Genomic DNA, 23807 nt, shown 5'->3' on the forward strand with positions numbered 1-23807 from the left:
ACCACTATGCACAAATGTATCTATGTCTTGACAAGCATGAATGAAGAGCTATCTGGAATATAATCAATCTACACAAATACTGAACAAGAAGGTGATTAAGGTACAATATAACACTATTTGCAAAATATCTTTCAGTTCTCAAATCACAGTAACACAATGCTAATTATCCTTTGATATTAATATATAAGCACAGCTCTTGGCCTAAAGTCAAACTGGATCTTAATTAAGATCTAAAACAACTCTAGGAGTTACCCATTTCTACCTTTTCTGTGGCTCAAAAAGAATGCTCACTAAGGAAATCAGTGTTAATAAAATGTTCAACTACATGGAGTTCATATTACCAAGATTTATTTGAAATGTCTTATGAATGTGTGCAGGTATCTAGACAAAAGTCACCTGGAATGCTGAAGTAAATGACATCGGCTTGTGGTCAATAGCAGAAAACACCCACAGTCTATCTGGGGATAACAAATCAAACCACTACACTTTGTTAACCTTTTATTGCTGGGCATAATTTTATACTGAATCTGTTTCATAAGATTTAGTAACCAAATTTTCCCATTATTCTAATTTTTCTCTGAATCCCTTCTTAGCAGTGCAGACTTTCTCTAAAGAGCCAGCTCATTTCATTCTCCATGAAAATCAGATTTCTACCTTTGGCAGAAATTTAAAAATTTCCTGAGTCAAGAAGAAGAAAACTATCCCAAACACTCCTGCAGGGGAGGCATCTGAGTCCCTGCTATACCTAGGGGAGGCCTGGCCCAATCCTGGCCATTACAGACATCTGGGCATCAATCAGGATGTGACAGCTGTCTTGTCTCTCAAGCAAAAGAAAAAAAAAAAAAAAGGCAAAGCAAAGCAAAGCTCCGGAATTAACAGCACAACATGCTCAAATATGGTAAGAGCAATCTCCAATTTTCACTTCATAATTGTTGGCCTGGCCCTCCAAATTTCTTCCATTCCCTATCACAGTACAAACTTTGAGTTTTCATGCATTTCTCTAAACAAACCCCTTGGGGAAAGAATGTTCAAAATAAAATCCAGAAGAAGCTCTTGGCTCCTGGCTTCAGACCAGCTCGGTTCTCAACTGTTGCAGCCATTTGGGGAGTGAACCAGTGCATGGAAAATCTGTCTCCTCTCTGAAAAAAAAAATTTCACTCAAGCATACTTAAAAACAGTAAAGTGTGGGTTAAAAAAAAAATACTCACAAGACCTGCTCATCAGCTTTCCCCAATTTCTAAGGGAGTCATCAACAATTCACGTGTTAACAGCAACAGAGAACAAATCACTGAGAAACCAGAAGGCCGTCATCTCCCAAGACGTGGGACTTTCTTCTTTCCATCAAGGGGATTGGTCAAGACTAAGAGCCCAACTTGGTAAGTGTACCACATATTAAATATTCATAAAGCATAATTTATTGAGATAAACTACCATGTGTATTTTGTTCCTGTTTTGCACCATGGCATTAAGTGTGTGTCACTTCAGCACCTCAGTCCTGCAGTTCTCAAACACCAACCCAACAAACGCTCAGGGGCAGAGTCCTGTCACTTGTCTGTGAGGTCAGAACTCTTTATAACCTACGGTATTTCTTGCCCTTTGAAATAATTTTCTCACAGGTATGCAGTGTTTTCCAAGGGCCACCTAATGGTCCTAGTCCAAGAGAAGGAATGGAAAAGTAGGTATGAGCAAACAAACAAAAAAACCCAAAGACAAAAACACTTGTAAAACATGAAAACAGTGCCACTCTAATTTTTTACACATTATTCTTTATGCGATAACATGCAATGTTTTAGTAAATTAATACACATTCCTCAATTTAAGCTTGCTAATTATCAACAGATAAAATCCTCAAGTGATTAATTTAAAAAACTGTGGTCTTGAATTTTTTTTTAATTTAAAGGTGTCAAAAAATGAAGTTTGAGAAGAGTTGTCCTACAGAAATTCTTATATGTATACAAGGAGTTTGAAAAGTTCCTTGTAGTTTGCCAGCAAAAGAGGAACTAAATCTAAAATGTTAATAATGCCTAAGTCAAAAAAAGCGCACTGCAGGACAACTGTCAATTCTTTTCTCTGCATTATTTTTGCATTCTAATTAATGGCTTAAATAAACTGTAGGTGGTGCAAACAGTGGGAGGAGCAAGACATATCCCTCTGGATTTAGGGAACACTGAATGGAAGCTAAAATTACAACCAGCTTTAAATCCAAACCTTGAGCCTTTATTCATTCCATCAATGTTAACACTAACTACACCCTTCACCTGTAGTGTGTTTATAACACAACAGAATTAAAGCCACCTTCACGGCACTGCTGCCACTAGGCAATACAATCTTATGAGACTACCCTTACATATATTCCAGGTCAGCAAACCAAACATCACACGTATCACTGATCCAATATTCTTTATTATTTATTTATTGATCTCTCACAACATTTCAAATAGCATCTTGTCAAAATTCTTCAAATATCCCTTTAAACAGGTACTTTAAACAATCAGCTTCAACTTTCTTGAGGCTGGCGTGAGACAATGGGTCAAGGTGTCACTGGTCTGACACCAGCATCCCACATCAGACACATCAGAGCGCTGGTTTGAGTGCAGACTGCTTGACTTCCAAGCAGCCTGCTAATGTAACTGGGAAGGCAGCAGAGGGGATGGCCCAATTACTTGCACACTGCCTTACACGTGGGAGACCAGCTCCCAGCTTTCGCTTCAACTGGGACCAGCCCTGGCTGTTAATGAGCTTTTTAGGGAGTGAACCAGCAGATACAGGTTCGCCCTGTGTCTCCAGCTCTGTAACTTTCACCTTTAGAGTAAATGAACCTTTAAAAAATATCCTAAGGCTTGGCCCGCAGAGCCAACATCCCATATGAGTATCAATTCAAGTCCTGGCTGCTACACTTCTAATCCAGATTCCTGCTTATGGCGTGGGCAAGTAGCAAAGGATGACCCTAAAAGAGACCCCAAGAAGCTCCTGGCTCCCAGCTATGGCCACAACAGCCTCTTGGGGAGTGACTTTTCTGTCTCTTAAATTATCTCTCCCTTCTGTATCAAAGAGACTTCTCTTACTTACATATTTTTAATCTTTATTTGTTTAATTTCTGTTTAAAGGGTATTTTTTTAGAGACGGTCTTCCATCTGCTGATTCATTCCCCAAATGGCCACAACGGCCAACGCTAAGCAGATTTGAAGTTGGGCCATCCTCTGTTGCTTCTCTACACCTTAAGCAGAGAGCTGGATGGGAAGCAGAGTAGCTGGGACCCAAACCAGCACCCATACGGGATGACACTGCTGAGAATCACTTCGCTCTGCCACCACCAGCCCTTGTCCCTTTTAGACAGTTATGTTTCAAATTAAACACAACCTCTTGCTACTTGCTTTACCCTGCTTTTCTAAACCCTGTTCTCCTAAATGGTTAAGTTTCTACTCAGAATAATATAGAGCAGAGTTTGAACATCATGAAGGGTGAAACATTGTAGCTTAAGTGGTCTCAAATCACAGACACTGTATATGACAAAGCCTTGTGCAAGGATTTCAAATCCTTTGTATTAAAATAAACTTACCTTTTAGGTCCACTTTCCTGTGACCTTTATGACGGATACCTGCACACATAGGAAAGGCACCTAAACCTCCTGACCCCGCCCACTGCTCACTAGACTGCTCCCCCCCTCCTGGAAGCAGTTTTTCCCTCAAAATCAAACCTCTGAAAGAGCACATCATGTCACTAACTTCCCATCATCTTCTAACCTTAAACTCCAAACTATATTAATTGCAAAAATTCTAGTGGCTTTTTCTAAAGTGTTTAACCTGTGATGACACTCCTGGCATCAAGCAAAACTCTTTCATGTGCAAGCACGTTGGGGAAATCTACACAAACCCCAGCTCTGTCATCAATTAGCAAATACCAGTTCCCTCGTCCATGACTGAGTTTCTTGAAAGTTGTGGGGATACACAAAACGTCTGACAGGCCATAAATTTTCCATCCTCCCACCCCGACTCAATTTTCTATCAGGTACATTCCAGTAATCTGTGGATGTCTTCTTTCTCTTGGCTACTTCCAAGTTTTATTCCTATGTGTTTAACAGCTTGTCAAAACTTTCCTCCTGCCTACCTGCCACACAACTCAAACTTAACCTGTTCAAAAATCAAATACAGGGTTGGTGGCCTCCCATGGTATGTGCAGACTCCTGAAACACTGGCATCCCAAATGCTGCCAGTTAAAGACTCAGTTTGTTCACCTCTTGATTTTATTGGAAAGTCAAATATACAGAGAGGAGAGACAGGAAGATCTTCCATCCATTGATTCACTCCCCAAGAGGCTGCAACAGCTGGAGCTGTGCTGATCCAAAGCCAGGAGACAGGAGCTTCTTTCAGGTGTCCCACACAAGTGCAGGGTCCCAAAGCCTTGGCCTGTCCTCAACTGCTTTCCCAGGCCACAAGCAAGGAGCTGGATGGGAAGCAAGGCCGACGGGATTAGAACAAGTGCCCATAGGGGATGCTGGTGTTTGCAAAGCGAGGACTTTAGCTGCTAGGCTACCGTGCCGGACCCAATTTGTTCACTTCCGATCCAGCTCCCTGCTAAGGTACCTGGGAAGCAGTAGACTGGCCCAAGCACTCATACAGGACACGTGGAAGAAGCTCCAGACTCCTTGAGTCCATATGGACAGCGAACCAGCGGCCAGAAGATTTCCCCTCCTGTCTCTTCCTCCCTCTGTAACCTGGCCTTTCAAATAAAAATTAAAAAGCCTTTAAAAGAACTCACACACATATTTTCTCCTCCATCAAATACACTCTTGAAAACTGATTTGTGTTAATGGTGTTTCCTTGTGAGCTTCTGGGGAGTGAGCAGGCTGACAGGAAGCTGACCGTATGCTACCTCTCCCTGTCCCTGGGATGCAGTCTAAATGAAAGAAACCGTGGGGCTGTTGTTGGGCTACAGCGAGTCAGGCTGCTACTGCAGGTTTGTCCCAGCTGCTTCACTTTTCATCCAGCTCCCTGCGAAAGCAACACAGGATGGCTCAAGTGTTTAAACCCATGCAACCTGTGGGAGACAGACAAGTCCCAGGCTCCGGGTTCTGGCCAATTGGGAAGTTACCCAGTGGATACCTGTCTCTAACTACCTTTCAAACAAAACAAAACAAAGCAAAATTACATCTCCTAAAAGCATTCATGATATGATCCATTCTTTTGCCCATGGCCCATTCTAAGGGCCCAGAGGAAGCTGCCCTATCATGTATTCCAGTTTTCTGCCTAACTTCAGTCCTCTCAGGCACCTTGGTGAGACAGCGGCAGCACCACAGCTCTCGGCACACGCTGTGCAGCTGAGCAGGCACTGGAAAACCTGTCAAATGAAGATGATGTGGGAGATTTGAGGTTTCAGGAAACTAATCAATAGTATTTGACGAATAGGCAGGAAAAAAGCACTACAAAGCCCAACAGGTGCAAAGCTTAGATTGTTCCAAAGGATTTAGCAGAAGTGGTGCAGTGGCTACATACATCCAACATAACAGCAGCAGCAGTTCATGAAGACTAAGAATAGAAATGAAAACTACTTAAAGAGAAAAAAAACTGATAAAATGTTAATTTTGGGCATTTAAAGGAAAAATTAAATTTTTTTTTCATAAGGAGCAAATAACATTCCTAATTTTAGACTTTCAAAGTAAAAACTACTGACTTTTTCAAAATTAATATAAGATGCTTAGTTCATTGTGCTTCCAACTTCAAAAATATCTCAACCAGAACTAAATAATTCTGGTCTTAAAGGATACACTTAAAAGCCACTTCACTCATTGAAAACATTGAATCGTTTCTGGCCTTGTGAGAAAACTATGTTTGAAATCATTTAACCTCCTGTATCATTTGCATAACTCATTCATTCAAGCATTTGCCATGCTACCTGCTTGGGGGGGCAGAGGGGAGGCTGCAGGTTGGCAAAGACTCCCTGCCCTCAGGAAGCCAACATCCCAGGAAAGCTTACCTTCAGAAAGCAAACTCAACTCTCAACCCCTGAGATATTATCCCCAAATCCCTGGCGGTCACAAATCCCAAGAGCTGTCCCACCTGTGAGCGCTGAGACACCTCCCCCAGTTCCCTGGACGTTCAAGAGGCTGGGTCCGAGTGTAGCGTGTACGGCAACAAACCTTCTCCAAGGTTCTCCAGCTAGGGTCCCTACCTACCCACTGCAAAGCGACGGGGAAAACCACGGCAACTTCACTTTCGCCAGCGGAACTGCATCTCCCCGAGGGATGCAGCAGCAAGTTTTCAGTGCTGCCGGAAGCTTCTCCAACTACTCCACCCCATCTCCCCCAAGGCTGCCTTATCTTCTGTACTTCTAGGAGGAACATAATCCATCCCACCCCGTGACAACAGTTTCAGCAAACGCGTTTTCAATCATCAAACCCCCTCCTCCCAAATCAACTCGAGATAAAAAGGTCGGAGCCCTCCCCCTTGCCCCCACCTCCAGAAGTGGCACCTGGGACGAATCGGGATACAACCAGGGAATTTGAAAGGGCAGGCAGCTTTGTTCCCGGTTTGGGGAGGTTTTTCACATGTAAATGATCCCTTAGGAAGGGGGGTTGAGGATTAACTGCCACGGGCGAGGGTGGGGAAGCGAAGGCCCACGCCGGCTCGCCCGCGCGCTTGAGGAAGAGCCATCACTGCTCCTCTCCCGTTCAACTTTTTCCAAAGTGTCACGTTGGGGCCAAAGAGCCTCCTCCAGGAGGGCTAGGCTCCCGGACTCAGGAACGGTCAGGCGGCCACCCCATTTCCCAAGCGCACGTCGCACACCAGACGCGGGCCGGGATCAGAGTCCAGCGGCGCGGATCGGGGCAACAGGAGAGCCCCCGACCGCCGCTCCGCCGGCCCGGCCACCGGCAGATGCTCCCGCTTCCCCGCCCCCAACCCCACACGCCCGCCGGCCCGCGCTCCAACCCCGGGGCCGGCTCCCGGGAGCCAGGAGCGCGCCGGGAACCCCCCCCACACACACCGGGCGCAAGTTACGAAAGCCGAGGCCGGCCGACGGAGCGGGAGCGGTCCCGGAGGTGGGGGTCGCCGTGGCCCCGGTCCCCGGGGGTGGGGGATGGGGTGCGGGGGTCAGTTCCACCCCCCCCCACACTCAACGCCGCCGTGGTCGCCTCGACCTCAGCCGGGCCACCAAGGCCGGCTCCGCGCAGGCCCCGACGCCCCGGAACCGGGGCAACAGGAAGCGTTGCCCCCGGACACAGCAGCCACCCCAACCCCGCAGCCAAGCCCCAAAACCCTGCAGGGCGGGAGAAGCGGGCCCCGGTTCTCGTTCCGCCGCCGCAGGCCCCGAGCCCCGCTCACCTCCTGGTTGAAGGCGTTGACGGCGTCCATGTTCGCGCTGCGGCGGCAGACGGCGGTGGCGGCTGCTCCGGGCCCCCGCCGGTCACATAGACCTCGCGCCGCGGCGGAGCGGGGCCGGGACGCCGGCCGGGCCTAAGGGGCTTGGGGCGGCGAGGCGACGAGCGGCGCGGCGAAGCCCGAGGCTGAGCAGGCAGAGGCTGCGGCCGAGGCGGACGGTCCCGGGGCCTCCACTCAGTCCCGTTCGCTGGCGGCGGCGGCGGCGGCGCTGAGCTCCAACATGTCCGTTTGGTGGCGGCGGCTGCGCCCTGCGTCTCGCTGACACGGCCCCCCGCGCCCTCACGCACTGGCCCGGCCGGCGAGCGGGCGGGCCTCTCTCTGCCTCTCGCCAGCGGGATGGCGGCAGCGGCCCGAGTGCACGCCGCGCGGGGCACCCTGGGACGGCTCGGGCCTCCCGGCGCTTCCTGCGCCCGGCGGCCGCCCCGCCCGCGCCGAGGCCCCGCCTGGCTCCGCCCTGCCGCGGCCGCGTGACGCCGACAGGCCGTGAGGCCGTGAGGCCGGGCCGGTTCCCGCCGGCGGCGCCCGCGGCCCGGGAAGGCCGCTCGGGGAGACCCGAGTTCGAGCTCCGACGCTGCCCTGAGGCGTAGCTGTTACGGCCGCGCCGTGCCGCGTGCCGCGTGCCCGTCGGACGCGTTCCACCCAGGCCGGGCGAGAGCCGCTCGGCGCCCCCGGCGGCCCGGAACAAAAGGCGCCCGGCAGGAACTTCACCTCGGCCCGCCTGAAGAGCGCAGTCCCAGCGCTGAGTCCCAGCCCCGTGGCGTCTGCTCGCTCGCGCTCTCTGCTGCGATGGTTCATGGTGCCCACGTGGAGACGCCGACCCGGGGACGCGCTGGCTCTGGGTTCATCCACGCAGGTCCTGACGGGGACCCTCGGGGCAGACTCGGGAGCGTGGAGGCTTGGTGAAATCGTCGCGTTGATTCCTTCCCTCTTGGCAAAGAAACCCAAGTTGCTTGCTTTCTGGTCATAAACACTGCCCTGATTCCCCCTCCTTGAGTTCCTGCTATCTGTCGGGCGCTGTGCCAGGTGTTGGAGTTGTAGAGGGGTCCTTGCCGGTCTCGGAGCCTGGCTAACAGCCCTAGGGAGCAAAGCGGAAAAGTGCTTTTCCAGCTGTAAGTCTAGAGGGGCTTCCCGGAGGAGATAGCGCGACCCTCAGCTACATCTGGAGGAAGAGGAAGAACGAGAAGACCTCCTCCCAGCCTGGGTGGGGGATTGAGACAGTGGCCATGAGGCAAAACACGCTCAGGAATATTGCCTTTCGCCAGGGTTTGGAATTCCCCAGGGCAGTGGGGGAGTCACAGTGTCCCCTTGGAAAGAATGGTCCAGCGAAGTGAGAGTGAGGTTAGAGGGGACAGTGACCCTGGACCACTGGAATTGCAGGAGGATGAACACAGACAGGAAGTGGAATGGAAAGACCCCGGTAGAAGAATTGAGGTTAAGGAAAAGCATCAAGCAGAATGGCCTGGCTGGTTGGGTTTATGAGGTAAATTCAGGAACTGATGGAGCAGCAGGAGTGGGTTTGAGGGAAAGCTGAGTAATGATTCTGACTTATAGACCACTTACCCCTGTGCCAGGGCCTACCCCCTGATGTGCTGTTGCTCCGTATTTTATTTGATCTCTGCAAGCAGGCTTCTGGGTGAGGCAGCCATTAGTACCGCCCTCATTTTATGGTAGAGAGAGTGACACCCCAGCTGGACTCAGTGAACGGACGTGCCCAAAACCACACAGCTTGGTGATTTTCCACGTGAGCTGCCCCAGCACCCAGCCGCAAGGATGTCCAGGAGGCGGTTGAGTAAACAGGTGTGGAGCGAGGGGGTAGGACTGAAATCGGAGTCACTGGTGCGCAGCTCGCTCAGGAAGGCTGGTGTGGAAGGGATGCAGAAGGACCTGGAAAAAGCACAGCAGAGTGGGCATGGGGCAGTGCCAGGTGGGTTTAGCCTCCTGGAGCTCATCCTGCACTGTGCTAGAGTGGCAACCCGAGGGGCAGAGGCTGACACAGCGCACACTGCAGAGGACACGAGCAGGTGGGAGACATGGCACAGAAACGGCTGTGAGGGCAGCTTGAAGAGAAAATTGGCTTGTTTTTAAAGAAACAGACCCAGGTTTTTGTGTTCAAATCCACTTTATGTCTCTTCATTATTCTCATCTTTCTTTCCAGTGAGCTGTCGTGATGTTTTCCAAGTCTGTTTTGTCATCCACAAGCACTACCCATATTGCAGTAGAGAATGCAGCTGGCCTAGCGGTTAAGACCGTAATTAAGACGCCTACCTCCTGGAGTGGAGTGCCTGGATGTGATACCCAGCTCCAGCTCCCTGCTCACCCAGACCCTGGAAAGAACATGGTGATAGGAAATTTGGATGGAGTTCCTGACTCCATTTTGGCTCTAGCCAGGAGCCAGTGGGGGCAGCTGGGGAGTGAACTGTCAGATGGGAACATGCGCTCTGTCCCATTTCCCTCAGATAAATAACAAAAAAAGGAGAACATAGACAGGAGGAGGTTTTTGTCATCCTAGCATGTGGCCTTTCTTGAACAATCTTTTTTTCTTCCCCCCAGGTACAGTCCAAGACACCTGCAACATGTTTCCAGCCTACTGCCTGGCACAGTCCAAGTTGTATCATCTGCTGGATCTGTCTGGAAATTGACACAGTTGGGCCATTGTTCTCAAGGAAGACCCTCCCCCACTTCTCCATGTACACAGGCATGATTTGCAGCTAGTTGCTGTTCAGACATCTCTTTGTAGCATTCATTCATCACACCCTGCTACCTTTTCATCTTCCAGGTATAGCTACCTTGTGTCGGGTTCCCACTATATGTGTTGCCATGATGCACAGTGGCACTTCTTACCTTGTGTCTTGTATTGCTGTTATCTAAAAAAGAAAAAAAAAAAGCGTTGCAGCATTTTCACACTATGTATTCCTACCTGCCCCTACCCTCCTCCTGTGAACTGTGGTGGATCTTGAAAATGAACCCACAAAACCAATTCATACAATCAATTCTTATAAGTTGTCGCTGTCCCGCAGCAACGGACTTGGTGCACGGAGCCGATAATAACACGCGTGGACCCTGACTGATGGTCAAAGCCGAAGTTTATTAGGGGCATCAGACCTTATACACTGAGAGTTCGTACTGTTTTCCCTCTCTTGATTGGAATTCCTTTTGTTTTGTATATCCCACCAGGTGTTCTCATTTACATGCTGTTTATACCAAAGGTAGCCATTAGGTTGTTGTCATGCAAATACTGTCCAATGAACTTCAAACCTGTGCTCGCTGACCTTCCAGGCTCACAATGTCCTCCTACAATAAGTAGTGTTCTTTCTTGTGTGTCAGGGGATGGATTTGGCTTAGGACCAAGATGAAGTCTTGAATTGAGGTAGGAAATGGACTTCTGGGAAGGTCGTGAGTCCAGTGTTGGATGTGTTGCGTTTGAGACAGTGTACCATGGCCTTATAGCTGTTGAGCTCCATAATGGCTGCTGAATGAGAAATGATGGTCTCCAAGGGATCCATTGCTGGTGATTAGCTGGTAGAGGGCTGAATGCACAAAGATCAAGATGTGGCTTCTAAGATCCAAGTGTTGAAGGTTGATAACCTAGATGTAGGAGGTTCTTTTTGGATTTTCTGGTGATAGTGTTGAGAAAGTCTTTTTACAAGTAATTGGAGAATATGTGTTATCAGCTAGACTTTGGGCACCTGGGCAGCTTTCGCTAGCATTTTTCCCTGCTGGAAACAGCAGTGCTCCTATCTGCTTTGGGACAGCGGGCAACCTTTTGCTTAGCTGCTGCTGGGCTCCCACCTCTATCTTTCCAGGCAGATGAGTCAGGCCTTCCTATGGGAAATGGTCAGCAAATGAACCAGCTTGTGAAAACTGTCCTTCGCGGGCAGACCTTGAACCAGTAGGGATGCAGCCTATTGCATTGGCGGCTAGAGGCTCACAAATGGATGTGACAGAATAAAAATCAGCAAGACATTTGTTCACGTGCAAGCTTGTCTTCTACAGAACTGAAACAGATTCATTTGCTCATGATGTGGATGTGAAAATAGCACGAAAGAGCTATTCTAAGCAAACTCAGTGTTTCAAAGAAGAGTTGATCAACTCCATACTCAGAGGCTGGGAAATATGGCTTTTAGGAAATAAAATTCTGGAATATTCTGTGCCGTTTGCTTGTCATCAACCTTTTCTTGAAAGGAACTGTCTACAGAGTACAGGTCTAGAGAACAGGTGGAAAGAAAGCATGTATATATCAGAACCCAGAAGAAAAGAAGTTCTTCCTGTTACTCATTGCCATATCCTTCTGGAGTAAATATAAATGGAGTAAGTGAAAGCTGATACATGAGACATCTTTCTACCTGGTCCATTTTTTCTCCTCTCTCCGTTGCTCACCTCATTGTCTCCTGTCCCTACCCACTTAGGGATCTCAACTCTGTCTTGGTTTGAAACTGTTTCCAGCTGCCCACTGAAAAATTCCACATATGTCCTCTCTATCCCCAGGTGCCTGCCTCCCTCCTTTTCCTGCCCATTGATGTCCAAGGAGGAGAACTAGTGAGGGGCAGAAATGCCAAGAGAGACAACCTCAGTGGCAGTTGAGTGATGGGCTCTTAGAGGATTTTCATTTTCTTCTTAAATTTCCAGCACTTTCCAGACTCCCTATAGAAGACATATGACTTGTATAGCCAAAGTAGCTTCCTTTTTTAAAAAAATTTTATACTTTCTGTAGCTTCTTTTAAAAAAGAAATTTTAGCAAGTGTGCAGCAAACCTAAGATGTTCTAGATTAATAATTGTGATTATGAGTACACCAGTAAGAGTACATAAACAATAAAGGAAAGTGGTTTATCTTGACCATTTCCTTTCTTCCCTAAGAATAGAAATTGGGGGCCCAGCACAAGGGCTCAATTTGCTAATCCCTCCGCCTTCAAGTGCCGAGATCCCACATGGGCGCTGGTTCTTGTCCCAGTGGCCCCACTTCCCATCCAGCTCCCTGCTTGTGGCCTGGGAAAGCAGTGGAGGATGGCCCAAAGCCTTGGGGCCCTGCATGCATATGGGAGACGCAAAGGAAGCTCCGGGCTCTTGGCTTTGGATTGACTTAACCCTGGCCATTGCAGCCACTTGGGGAGTGAACCAGCAAATGGAAAATCTTTCTTTCTTTCTCTCTGTGGATCTATGTTTCCAATAAGAATAAATAAATCTTTAAAAAAATAGAAATTTGAAGGAATAAATAAATCTTTAAAAATATATAAATTTTGGGCCCGGCGGCGTGGCCTAGCAGCTAAAGTCCTTGCCTTGAATGCCGGGATCCCATATGGGCGCTGGTTCTTGTCCCAGCAGCTCCACTTCCCATCTAGCTCCCTGCTTGTGGCCTGGGAAAGCAGTCAAGGACAGCCCAAAGCTTTGGGACCCTGCACCCATATGAGAGACCCGGAAGAGGTTCCTGGTTCCTGGTTTTGGATTGGCACAGCTCCGGCCATTGTGCTCACTTGGGGAGTGAACCATCGAACGGAAGATCTTCCTCTCTGTCTCTCTTCCTCTCTGTATATCTGACTTTGTAATAAAAATAAATCTTTTAGGGCCCGGCGCGGTGGCGCAGTAGTTAAGGTCCTCGCCTTGCACGCCCGGGATCCCATATGGGCGCCGGTTCTAGTCCCAGCAGCCCCGCTTCCCTTCTAGCTCCCTGCCTGTGGCCTGGGAAAGCAGTCGAGGACGGCCGAAAGCTTTGGGACCCTGCACCCGCGTGGGAGATCCAGAAGAGGCTCCTGGCTTCGGATCGGCATAGCATCGACCGTTGCGCTCACTTGGGGAGTGAATCATCGGATGGAAGATCTTCCTCGCTGTCTCTCCTCTCTGTATATCTGCCTTTCCAATGAAAAAATAATAAAAAAATAAATCTTTAAAAAAAAATATATATATATATAAATTTTAAAAAGCAGAGCAGGGGAAGGGTTGGGGAATGGTGTAGGCCTTAGAGTTCATATTCAAGTTAAGATGCTCACACATCATTTGAGGCATAGACAGTAATCCCATTCACTGGTTTACTCCCCAGACGGTCACAGTTACCAAGGCTGGACTGAAATTGAAAGCTGAAGGCCAAAATATAATCCCTATCTGCCAGTTGGGCCTTAAAGACCCAACCCCTGAGCCATCACTCCAAGGTGCACTTAACAGGAAGCAGTATTGGGGGTGGAAGTGTGACCTGAAATCAGGCACTCTCCAGTGGGATGTGCATGTCTTAAGTGCTACGCTGAACACCTATAGCCATATATTTTTAGTTTTGATGAATAGATCACTTCTTTTTGCTTTGGTCATCTATGCTTTTCTGTCATACTGAAGAATTTTTATTTAGCCACCGGCTATTGAATGACTGTCTCACATTTTTCATAGTCTAGCGTGTACCTGAGGGTATGCACTGCATTGTGTATGATGTGAAGTGAATGCCCAGCTTTGTGGCCTACCCACATCCTACCAATGGGATAGCCAGCTGTCCTAGCACTAGCCATTGGGAAAGCTGAGCACTTGGCCATGCATCCTTCGATCTGCTTCTGTAATCTGTACATCTGTCTCACATATAAATACTGCACTGTCTTCATTCCTCTAGCAAGTCAAACAGGTATATCTGCTAGTGTAAATCTCCAACACGTTCTTTTCTTTTCTTTTTTTTAAAGATTTATTTATTTTCATTGGAAAGTCAGATATATAGAGAGGAGGAGAGACAGAAAGATCTTCCATCCGATGATTCACTCCCCAAGTGAGCCGCAACGGCCAGTACTGCGCCAATCCGAAGCCAGGATCCAGGAACTTCTTCCAGGTCTCCCATACGGATGCAGGGTCCCCAGGCTTTGGGCCATCCTCGACTGCTTTCCCAGGCCACAAGCAGGGAGCTGGATGGGAAGTGGATCTGCCGGGATTGGAACGGGTGCCCATATGGGATCCCAGCATGTTCAAGGCAAGGACTTTAGCTACTAGGCCACGCCGCCGGGCCCCGTTGTTTTCTTAAAATTTGTTTTTTTGATTGCATGACCTCTACATTGCTATATAAATTTTAGAATCAGTGTGTTGCTGATGAGTGAAAACAAGATGAATCAAGAAGCCTGTGGAATTTTGATTGGGTTTCCACTGAAATTATAGATAAGTTTGGTAAGTATTGAGTCTTTTGGCTTTGGATCAGCTCAGTCCCAGCCATTATAGCCACTTGGGGAATGAACCAGTGAATGGAAGATCTTTCTCTCTATCTCTCCTTCTGTCTACAAATTTGCCTTTCCAATAAAAATAAATAAATCTTAAAAAAAATTATGAATGACAATTAAGATGGCAGTATAGGGTAAGCAAACGTTTAAATAGATGGAGAAGCATACCCAGGGAGAAACAGAGAGGACACATTCCAGGAGATAGGAGAGGACAGACTGATGGCAGAGGGGCGTCTGGAGACTGACAGACACTGGAAAGCCATGGACACAATGGTGTGCTGCTGCAGTGACCAGGTACCCCAGCTGCTGCAGCAAGCAGCCATGTGAACTGCACTGGCAGCCAGAACTCCACCAGCAACAAGGTGGGAAGGGGCATTTACCAGGAGCTCAGAAGGTGAACCCAGAGAAAGGACTGCCCATCCTGCTGGCTTATTTGATTTGGCCAGAAACAGAGACAGAATGGCAGATCCAAGATGGACAGTAGAGAACGGTGAATTTCAAAGTCCAGGCCACCCACTAGAGCCAAAGTGGATGCCATTTTGTATAGGAAGGCAAAGGTTGTGGGGACAGGACTACGCATGCCGAAGCTGGGAGCTAACTCATTTCTGGCTCAGTGAATTGCAACAATGTATCCTACGTTGTGTCTATAACGTATTCTACAGGTTCCACACAAAATAGGTCTGAGAGGCCTCCAGACCTAACAGTTAAGATCAAGAACTTTGGGCCCGGCGCGGTGGCGCAAGTGGTTGAGGTCCTCGCCTTGCACACCCGGGATCCCATATGGGTGCCGGTTCTAGTCCCGGCAGCCCCGCTTCCCTTCCAGCTCCCTGCCTGTGGCCTGGGAAGGCAGTCGAGGACGGCCCAGGGCTTTGGGACCCTGCACCCGCGTGGGAGACCCGGAGGAGGCTCCTGGCTTCGGATTGGCATAGTATCGGCCCGTTGCGCTCACTTGGGGAGTGAATCATCGGACGGAAGATCTTCCTCTCTGTCTCTCCTCTCTGTATATCCGCCTTTCCAATGAAAAAATAATAAAAATAAATCTTTAAAAAAAAAAAAAAAAAAAAAGATCAAGAACTTTAGTAGTGGTACATCAGGTGCCATTTTGTACAGTGTGGCAAAGGCTTTGAGACTGAAGGGACAACACTGAGCTCAGTGCGTTCCACTGGCTCCACATTGAAAATAATACTGATTTTGGATTTGTATGGGTCAAAATAGGTCCATGTGGCCTTCTCAGCTAATGTTCAGCAAGTTCCAGTAAGATCACCACAAACAACAAGATAGCTATTTAGGACACGTGGTGTCTCCCTAATCCTGAAAACTGCTCTGACGGGAAGTAGGAGAAGGTTGTACAGACAACAGTGCAGCCTCAGCATGGTATCACAGGAGGTGCAGAGTGGTAAGCCAGCTGGGTCTACGAAGATTGTGGTAGATGTCTGACATAAGAACCCAGACCTGGAACTCACTGAAGCAAGTGGTACAAGTGACTGCAAACAAAGAACTGGGTACCAACCACAATAAGTAAAATCAAACTGTAGACCTGTGGGTGACACAGCATAGAAACCTGTCCTAAGGAGAAGAATCTGCTAACCAGAACTACAATGACAAAGAGCAAAAGAAGAGACACAATGAATATTACCGAAGACCCCCCTGCAAAGGAGCAAAAGCCTTTGCCAACCTCAGAGTTTACTGAGGAATATGTCAACAAAATGAGGGATACAGATTTCAGAAAACTCATTATGAAGCTTCTTATCAACAAGAAGCAAATGCAGGAGTTCAAGGAACTTAAGGAATATGTCACACAGGAAATAGTAACACTGAATCAAAATTGAGCCAAATTATTGAGAATGAAGAATGCAATAGAGCAAATTAAAAATTCAATTGAAAGTCTCAATAATAGAATGAAAGAGGCAGAAAAAAGAATCTCAAAATTAGGAGATATTGCCTGACACCAGGGAGAAACAAACAAAAACCTAGAAGCAGAGCTGGGTCAAGCTAAAAGTCTCGAAGAACTGAGAGACACTATTTTTTTAAAAAGATTTATTTTATTTTTATTGTAAAGTCAGATACACAGAGAGGAAGAGAGACAGAAAAGATCTTCTCTCTGTTGATTCATTCCCCAAGCAGTCTCAATGGCCACAGCTGAGCTGATCTGAGGCAAGGAGCCTGCAGCCTCTTCTGGGTCTCCCACATAGGTGCGGGTCCCAAGGCTTTGGGCTGTCTTTGACTGCTTTCCCAGGCCACAGGCAAGGAGCTGGATGGGGAGCAGGGCCACCGGGATTAGAACCAGGATCCCGGTGCATGCAAGGGGAGGAATAAGCCACTTGGCTACCATGCCAGACCCAACTATATATATTGACAATAGCATGTTACACTCTGCCATTGTCCATGCCCACAATGATGGTCTTATAACTGTTTATGAAGAACTATGTTATTGTAATAGTATAGGGGAACTCAGTGTGGGAGAGGGGGGTTTGGAGAGAAGGTAAGGAAAATCCCAGGGCCTATGGAACCATATCACAAAATGATAATAATGGTGAAAAAAATATGAATGAATATTGAGTTTTACCAGTGGTGCTACCATATATTTTGAGATGATCTTTTTAAACAAAATTTTACTCCATTGACATGATGACTGATAGTGGTTACTTTAGGAATCTTAGGCCATTTGACATCCCGGTGATAAAGTCTATTTGGACATGAAGTATTTTCCTCTTTCGGTATTACTGGATTCAATTTGCAAAGATTCTGTTAAAGAATATTTTCTTATGTTCATGTGTGATACTGGTTTATAGTTTCTTTCGTTGGAATGGTTTTGATATCATGGTAGCTTAATTTGTGGTGTTTTTCATTATTTTCTGGAAAGAGTTTTGTGGAACTAATATTATTTCTTCTTAAAGCTTTGTTAAAATTTTCCAGTGAAACCACCTGGGCCTGAAGTTTTCCTTTTGAAGCTTCATGTGAATAATTAAGCTTTTACAAACCAATCTATGGCTCTTCATGTGTTGTATTTCTGGAGATAGCTTTGGTAATTAGTATCTTTTGAGAAATTTTTCTATTTAAAGGTTGCTGATGTGTTGGCATGAAATTTTTCATGATGCCTGTTTTCTTTTAATCTGGTGAACTCGCTTGTTTGAGTTCATTTCTGATTTTGATAATTTCTGTTGTCTTTTTAAAATGGGCTGGTTCAATCTAGTTAAAGACTCATCTATTTGTCAAAGAAACGGCTTTCACTTTCATTGATTGGCTCTATTGTTTGTGCACATTTCAGCTTATTGATCTTCCCTTTTCGTTATTTTCTATTGGCCACTTGCTTTATGTTTAATTTTATTCTTTTCTCATTTCTTTTTTTTTTCTTTTCTCATTTCTTAAAGTGGAAACTTAAACCATTTTTTTTTATAAAGATTTATATTTTTTATTGGAAAGGTGGATATACAGAGAGGAGATACAGAGAGGAAGATCTTCCGTCCGATGATTCACTCCCCAAGTGAGCGCAACGGCCGATACTATGCCGATCCGAAGCCAGGAGCCTCTTCCGGGTCTCCCACGCGGGTGCAGGTTCCCAAAGCTTTGGACCATCCTCGACTGCCTTCCCGGGCCACAGGCAGGGAGCTAGAAGGGAAGCGGGGCTGCCGGGATTAGAACCGGCACCCACATGGGATCCCAGGCGTGCAAGGCGAGGACTTAACCACTTGCGCCACCGCGCCGGGCCCCTAAACCATTTTTTAAGAGACTTTTTATAATAGAAGCACTTAAAAGTTTAAGTATGTCTCTCAAATTTTGGTGTTATGTTTTCATTTTCTTTTGGGTAAACATTTTTTTTTTTTTGTGATTTCCCTTGTGAGTTCTTCCTTTACATGTAAGTTACTTAGAAGTATATTCTTTTGAGGTTGGTACAGTGGCTTATCAGGCTAATCCTTCACCTGAAGCATTGACATGAGCTCCCTGTTTATGGTCTGGGAAACAGCAGAGACTAGCCCAACCTCTTGAGTGCCTGTATTCATATAGAAGGCCCAAAAAGAAGCTCCTGGCTCCTGGCTTCAGAAGGGCTCAGCTCCTGCCATTGAGGATATTTGAGTGGAAGTTAGCACTGTCTCTGTCACCCTCTCTCTCTCCCCCATCCCCTTCTTTCTCTCTAAATCTGCCTCTCACATAAAAATGAATAAATACCTAAAATGAATTTTAATTACAAAAATTTGGAAATTTCTCAAATATCTTTCAGTTGTTGATCACTAATTTATTTGTTGTGGTCAGAGGTTATTCTTCATATGGTTTCCATCCTTTTAAATTTATTGAGACTTGTCTCTGCCTGTGGTCTGCTTAGTAGTTTATTCTATGTGTGTGAAAATAGTGTTTACCCAGATTTTGTTAGGTAGAATGTTCTATTAATGTCATATCAGATTGGTGGATAACAGTATCTAGGCAATTCATTTTTTACCTCCTTATAAAGTCAGTTACTCCAGAGATTTGACATCTCTGCTGTAATTGTGCATTGTCAATGTTTTGTTATTTGGATTATAAGAATTTAGGATTTTTATTTCTCCTTCATGAACTTGACCCTCATCATTTGGAAAGGTCCTCTGCATCTCCATTGATATTCTCTGTTCTGAAATCTATTTTGTTTGCTCCTGGTATAGCCAATCTGACTTTCTCATGGTTAGTATTGGCATGATATATAGTTTATATGTTTTTAAATATTTATTCATTTATGCTTTTTATTGGAAAGACAGATTTACAGAGAAAAGGAGAGACAGAGAGAAAGATCTCCATCCACTGGTTTAATCCCCAAGTGGCCATAATGGCTGGAGTTGAACAGGTCTGGAGTCAGGAGCCAGGAATTTTCTCTGGGTCTGCAGGGGTCTAAGGACTTGAGCCATCCTCTGCTGCTTTCTCAGGCCACAAGCAGGGAGCCAGATGGGAAGTGGAGCAGCTGGAACATGAACTGTGCCCATATAGGATCCCTGCACATGGAAAGCAAGGATTTAGCCAATGATCCATTATGCCAGGCCTAGCATGGTATATATTTGTTTGTCCTTTTGCCTTTAACCTACCCAAGGTTAGGTTATAGGTTTATAAATATAGGTTTATATTTAAGGTAGATTTCTCATAGTCAGCACATAGTGGGGCCTTGGATTTCACTCCCATCTGACTATTCTGACTTGTAACTGAATTATTCAGACCATTCACGTTTAATGTAGTTATCAGTACAGTTGAGTTTAAATCTACTATTTTGCTGCTTGTTTTCTATTTTTCCTATATGATCAAAATTTTTTTAAAGATTTATTTATTTTTATTGCAAAGTCAAATGTATACAGAGAGGAGAGACAGAGAGAAATATCTTCCATCCGATGATTCACTGCCCCAAGTGAGCGCAACAGCTGGTGCTGCGCCAATCTGAAGCCTGGAGCCAAATCCTCTTCCGGGTCTCCTGCGCAGGTGCAGGGTCCCAAGGCTTTGGGCTGTCCTCAACTGCTTTTTCAGGCCACAAGCAGGGAGCTGGATGGGAAATGGGGCCTCTGGATTTAGAACTGGTGTCTATATGGGATCCTAGTGGGTGCAAGTTGAAGACTTTAGCTGCTAGGCTACCACGCCAGCACCCTTTTTCTCTTTTTACTTGGCTCCCTTTGGCACAGTAGTTTCTAGTACTTAGTATTTAAAAAAATAAAGTGCTAAAAATGGGCCTACTTGGAGGTGGACCATGATAGCCAGTTGACCTTGGAAGGATTTCCTCATCCCTGAACAGCAATATCAGTAGCACCTTAGAACTATCAAAGCCACATGAGCAGAACTTTCAGAAAATGCTCCACTATGGGGACGCTGGCATGGCATTGGGTGGCAGTTTCCCATCCCGCGGGGAATGAAGCAGTTGGGAGGCTAGGTGTGGTTTCTCCCCTTGTATCTCCTTTCCCCCATATACGGAAAGAAGAAGAAAAAAATGTGTAAACAATAGTCTCACTTACTATCTCCTGGTCCTCCTTGATCAACTGACCCTTCCCACCCTGATCAGCTATAGAAACATCATAAAAAATAAAATTTAAAAACAAAACAAAAGAACAATGTAAAAACAATGGCCACATCTGGGTGGGTCAAAGCTGAGAGACAGGAGTTCAACCCACGTCTCCCAGAGGAGCTAAAAAGACGCGGTTATTTGCGCCATCACCTGCTGCCTCCCAAGATTCACTAACAAACAACCGAATCTGGAGCCAGACTCAGACTGAGATGTGTCAGAGTGGACTCAGGCATCCTCACTGGCATCTTAACTGCTTAACTGGCATCACCAAAGGCCTGTCCCTGGCACCAAGCTTTTTTCATCGGCTCAATGCCCATATCTCTCTTTTTAGCCATTGATCCAAGGCTTACTGTCTTCAGCTTGAAGTCATCAGATCATCTTTCAAATAAGTATGTATTCATATTCATGTATAGTCTTTATAATGTCTTTATGCCCTCTGCAGATTTATGGCTCATGTTGAGTTGGGTTGTCCTGACTTTTGTATATGTACGTAGTGTATGCAGAGGTTTATTTGTTTATTACTATTTAAAATCCTTTTTAAGCTTTGGGACCCTGCACCCGCGTGGGAGACCTGGAAGAGGCTCCTGGCTGTGGATCGGCATAGCATCGGCCCGTTGCACTCACTTGGGGAGTGAATCATCGGATGGAAGATCTTCCTTTCTGCCTCTCCTCTCTGTATATCCGCCTTTCCAATAAAAAATAAAGTAAATCTTTAAAAATCCTTTTTAAAAAGGTATTTGTTTTATTAGTATTATTTTCCATGATCCAGTTTTGTAGGTTTAATGATTCCTCCCTTCCTCTCTGCTTCCTTTCCCCCTCCCCATTTTACCCTCCCACAATTTCCCTCCATATTATCACAGTAGTCTAGTCCTTTACTAACAATTATGAGCTGAACTTCCTGCTATTTAAGTCCTTCATAGCATAGTAGGTATAGGCAAAGTAGGACAGAAAGCTGTCCTGTTATCCTTCATTGAAAAGCTTTGTTCCTCCTTTCTTCACCTGTGCTAGCACCTCTCACAACTCCTGGAACTGCACGCCTGTGAGCCTATGTCTGAGCTCAAAACTGTGGAATACCCTGTCTTCATTGTTGTATCTTTCTTTATTATTTACTTTTATTACAAAGTCAGATATACAGAGAGGAGGAGAGGCAGAGAGGAAGATCTTCTGTCCGATGATTCACTCCCCAAGAGAGCGCAATGGCCGACGCTATGCTGATCCAAAGCTGGGAACCAGGAACTTGTTCTGGGTCTCGCACGTGGATGCAGGGTCCCAAGGCTTTGGGCCATCCTCAACTGCTTATTCAGGCCACAAATAGGGAGGGAGCTGGATGGGAAGTGGAGCTGCTGGGATTAGAACTGGCGCTCATATGGGATCCCGGCGCATTCAAGGTGAGGAATTTAGCCGCTAGGCCACCAGGACCCCATTGTTGTATCTTTACAGTACTTTTTGGAATCAGAGGGTGTAAATTTTCCAGCTTTGCTTTAATTCAACCTGCTGACTCTTCTGGTGTCTCTGCACTTCTTCGTATGCTTCAGCATAAGCTTGTCAACTTGGGAGGAAAAGCAAACCCTCTTGGTGTTTGAATGGAGGTTCCTGATTCCCGGTTAGTGTTCATGATGGTCAGAACAAAGCAAAACAGACTCCCTGGCCTAGTTTGTGATTATTTTCATGCTTGGTTGATCCAAAAACCCCAAGTTCTGCTCTTGAGTAGCTCACCCTGCTCCGTTCTCCCAACAAGAGTGTGATCCAGAGTCTCCTCTCAACCACAGTTTTGTGAGCTCAATCATCTCAGTTACTGATAGTCAGTGGCAGTCTGGAAATGTTAAATGTAAAGCTTCAGAAACAGCTGTGTGATGGGATCTAATGCCATCCAGCTCCGACCCACTAGGGACCTGAATCATGCCTTCCTCCATCATGTTCATGCTGCCTAAGTCACCTGTCCCTCGGACAGTCAACAGCTGTTCCATTGGCAGAGCCACTGTGGGAGTGTCACCTTGCCCATGTACAGGTAACTGTTGTTTTACCAAATAATGCGCCCGAAGGACAAGGCTGACGGCTGCCAAAGGGAACACTTCAAGTGCTTTCTTTAGCTGAAAAAGTGAAAGTTTATCCTAGGAAAGACATCGACAGAAATGTCATGTATCGTGGGAAAGCATGAAAGATGATCCAAGTACTCATGTCCTGCTGCCCACAGAGAGACTTGGATGAAAGAAGACTTAGATTCACCCTGGCCTAGCCCCTCCTGTTGTGGCCATATTGGGAGTGAACCAGCAGATGGACACTCTCTGTGTGTCTCTCTCTATATATTTTGCCTTCCAAATAAATAGAGGCTATTGTTATGGCATAATGTGTTAAGCCACCACTTAAAATGCCAGCAACCCATATAGGTGCGGGTTTGAGTCCCAGCTGCTTCACTTCCAATCCAGCTCCCTTCTGATATGTCCGGGATAGCAGCAGAGGATGGATGGTCCCAGTGCTGGGAACCTTAAACCCACATGGAAGACCTGGACAAAGCTCTTGGCCTTGACCTAACCCAGTCCTTGTCGCTGCAATCATCTAGGATGTGAAAGATTGATTCTCTCTCCCTCTCTGTAACTGTCCTTCCATGAAATAAATCTTTAAAACAAACAAACAAAAAGTCTAGAATAGGTGGTTTTTAGTTTTCTGCTGATATAGCCCAGGACAAAAGCTCTCTGCTTGAATTTTCTTAATGTGTTAATTTTTGGACTGTTTTGTATCTGCCTGGTTACAAGATGTTGCTACAGGCACAGGCATCACAATCCATTTCAAAGCATGAATAAAGAGAGTAAAGTGGCACCTGTAAAGTCTGTGTGGAAAAGAAAAGTATTCCAGAAACTTCTTCACAGTTATCCTCACTTCTGATTGAACAGAATTGAGCCACCTGCTCATCCCTAAATCTAGGAAAAGAGCATGGTACCTCTTCCTTAAAACTAATCAGGGGGAGGGGCCCGGCGCCGTGGCCTAGCGGCTAAAGTCCTCGCCTTGCACCCCCCGGGAACCCATATGGGCACCGATTCTAATCCCTGCAGCTCCACTTCCCATCCAGCTCCCTGCTTGTGGCCTGGGAAAGCAGTCAAAGATGGCCCAAAGCTTTGGGACCCTGCACCCACATGGGAGACCCGGAAGAGGTTCCTGGTTCCCGGCTTCGGATTGGTGCAGTACTGGCTGTTGCAGCTCACTTGGGGAGTGCATCATCGGACGGAAGATCTTCCTCTCTGTATATCTGACTT

At 46.5% G+C, this 23807-nt stretch overlaps 1 protein-coding gene across 4 annotated transcripts in view; it reads right to left on the minus strand.

Moving 5' to 3' along the window:
- The window catches only part of SCAF4 (SR-related CTD associated factor 4), a 61307-nt gene extending 53617 nt beyond the window's left edge, over nucleotides 1–7690 (minus strand). For 2 of the 4 annotated variants that reach the window (XM_040980725.1, XM_040980724.1), the window contains exon 1: nucleotides 7320–7690. In XM_040980725.1, coding sequence (XP_040836659.1) covers nucleotides 7320–7349 — 30 coding nt within the window. In that variant the 5' untranslated portion in view covers nucleotides 7350–7690. The remainder of the gene's footprint in view (nucleotides 1–7319) is intronic. The other 2 variants (XM_040980727.1, XM_040980726.1) reach the window with 1 other exon arrangement.
- Nucleotides 7691–23807: the final 16117 nt, after the last annotated feature.

This window comes from Ochotona curzoniae, unplaced genomic scaffold (assembly GCF_017591425.1).
Source record: "Ochotona curzoniae isolate NIBS_2020 unplaced genomic scaffold, NIBS_Ocur_1.0 contig_3498, whole genome shotgun sequence".
NCBI classification, from domain to species: Eukaryota; Metazoa; Chordata; class Mammalia; order Lagomorpha; family Ochotonidae; genus Ochotona; species Ochotona curzoniae.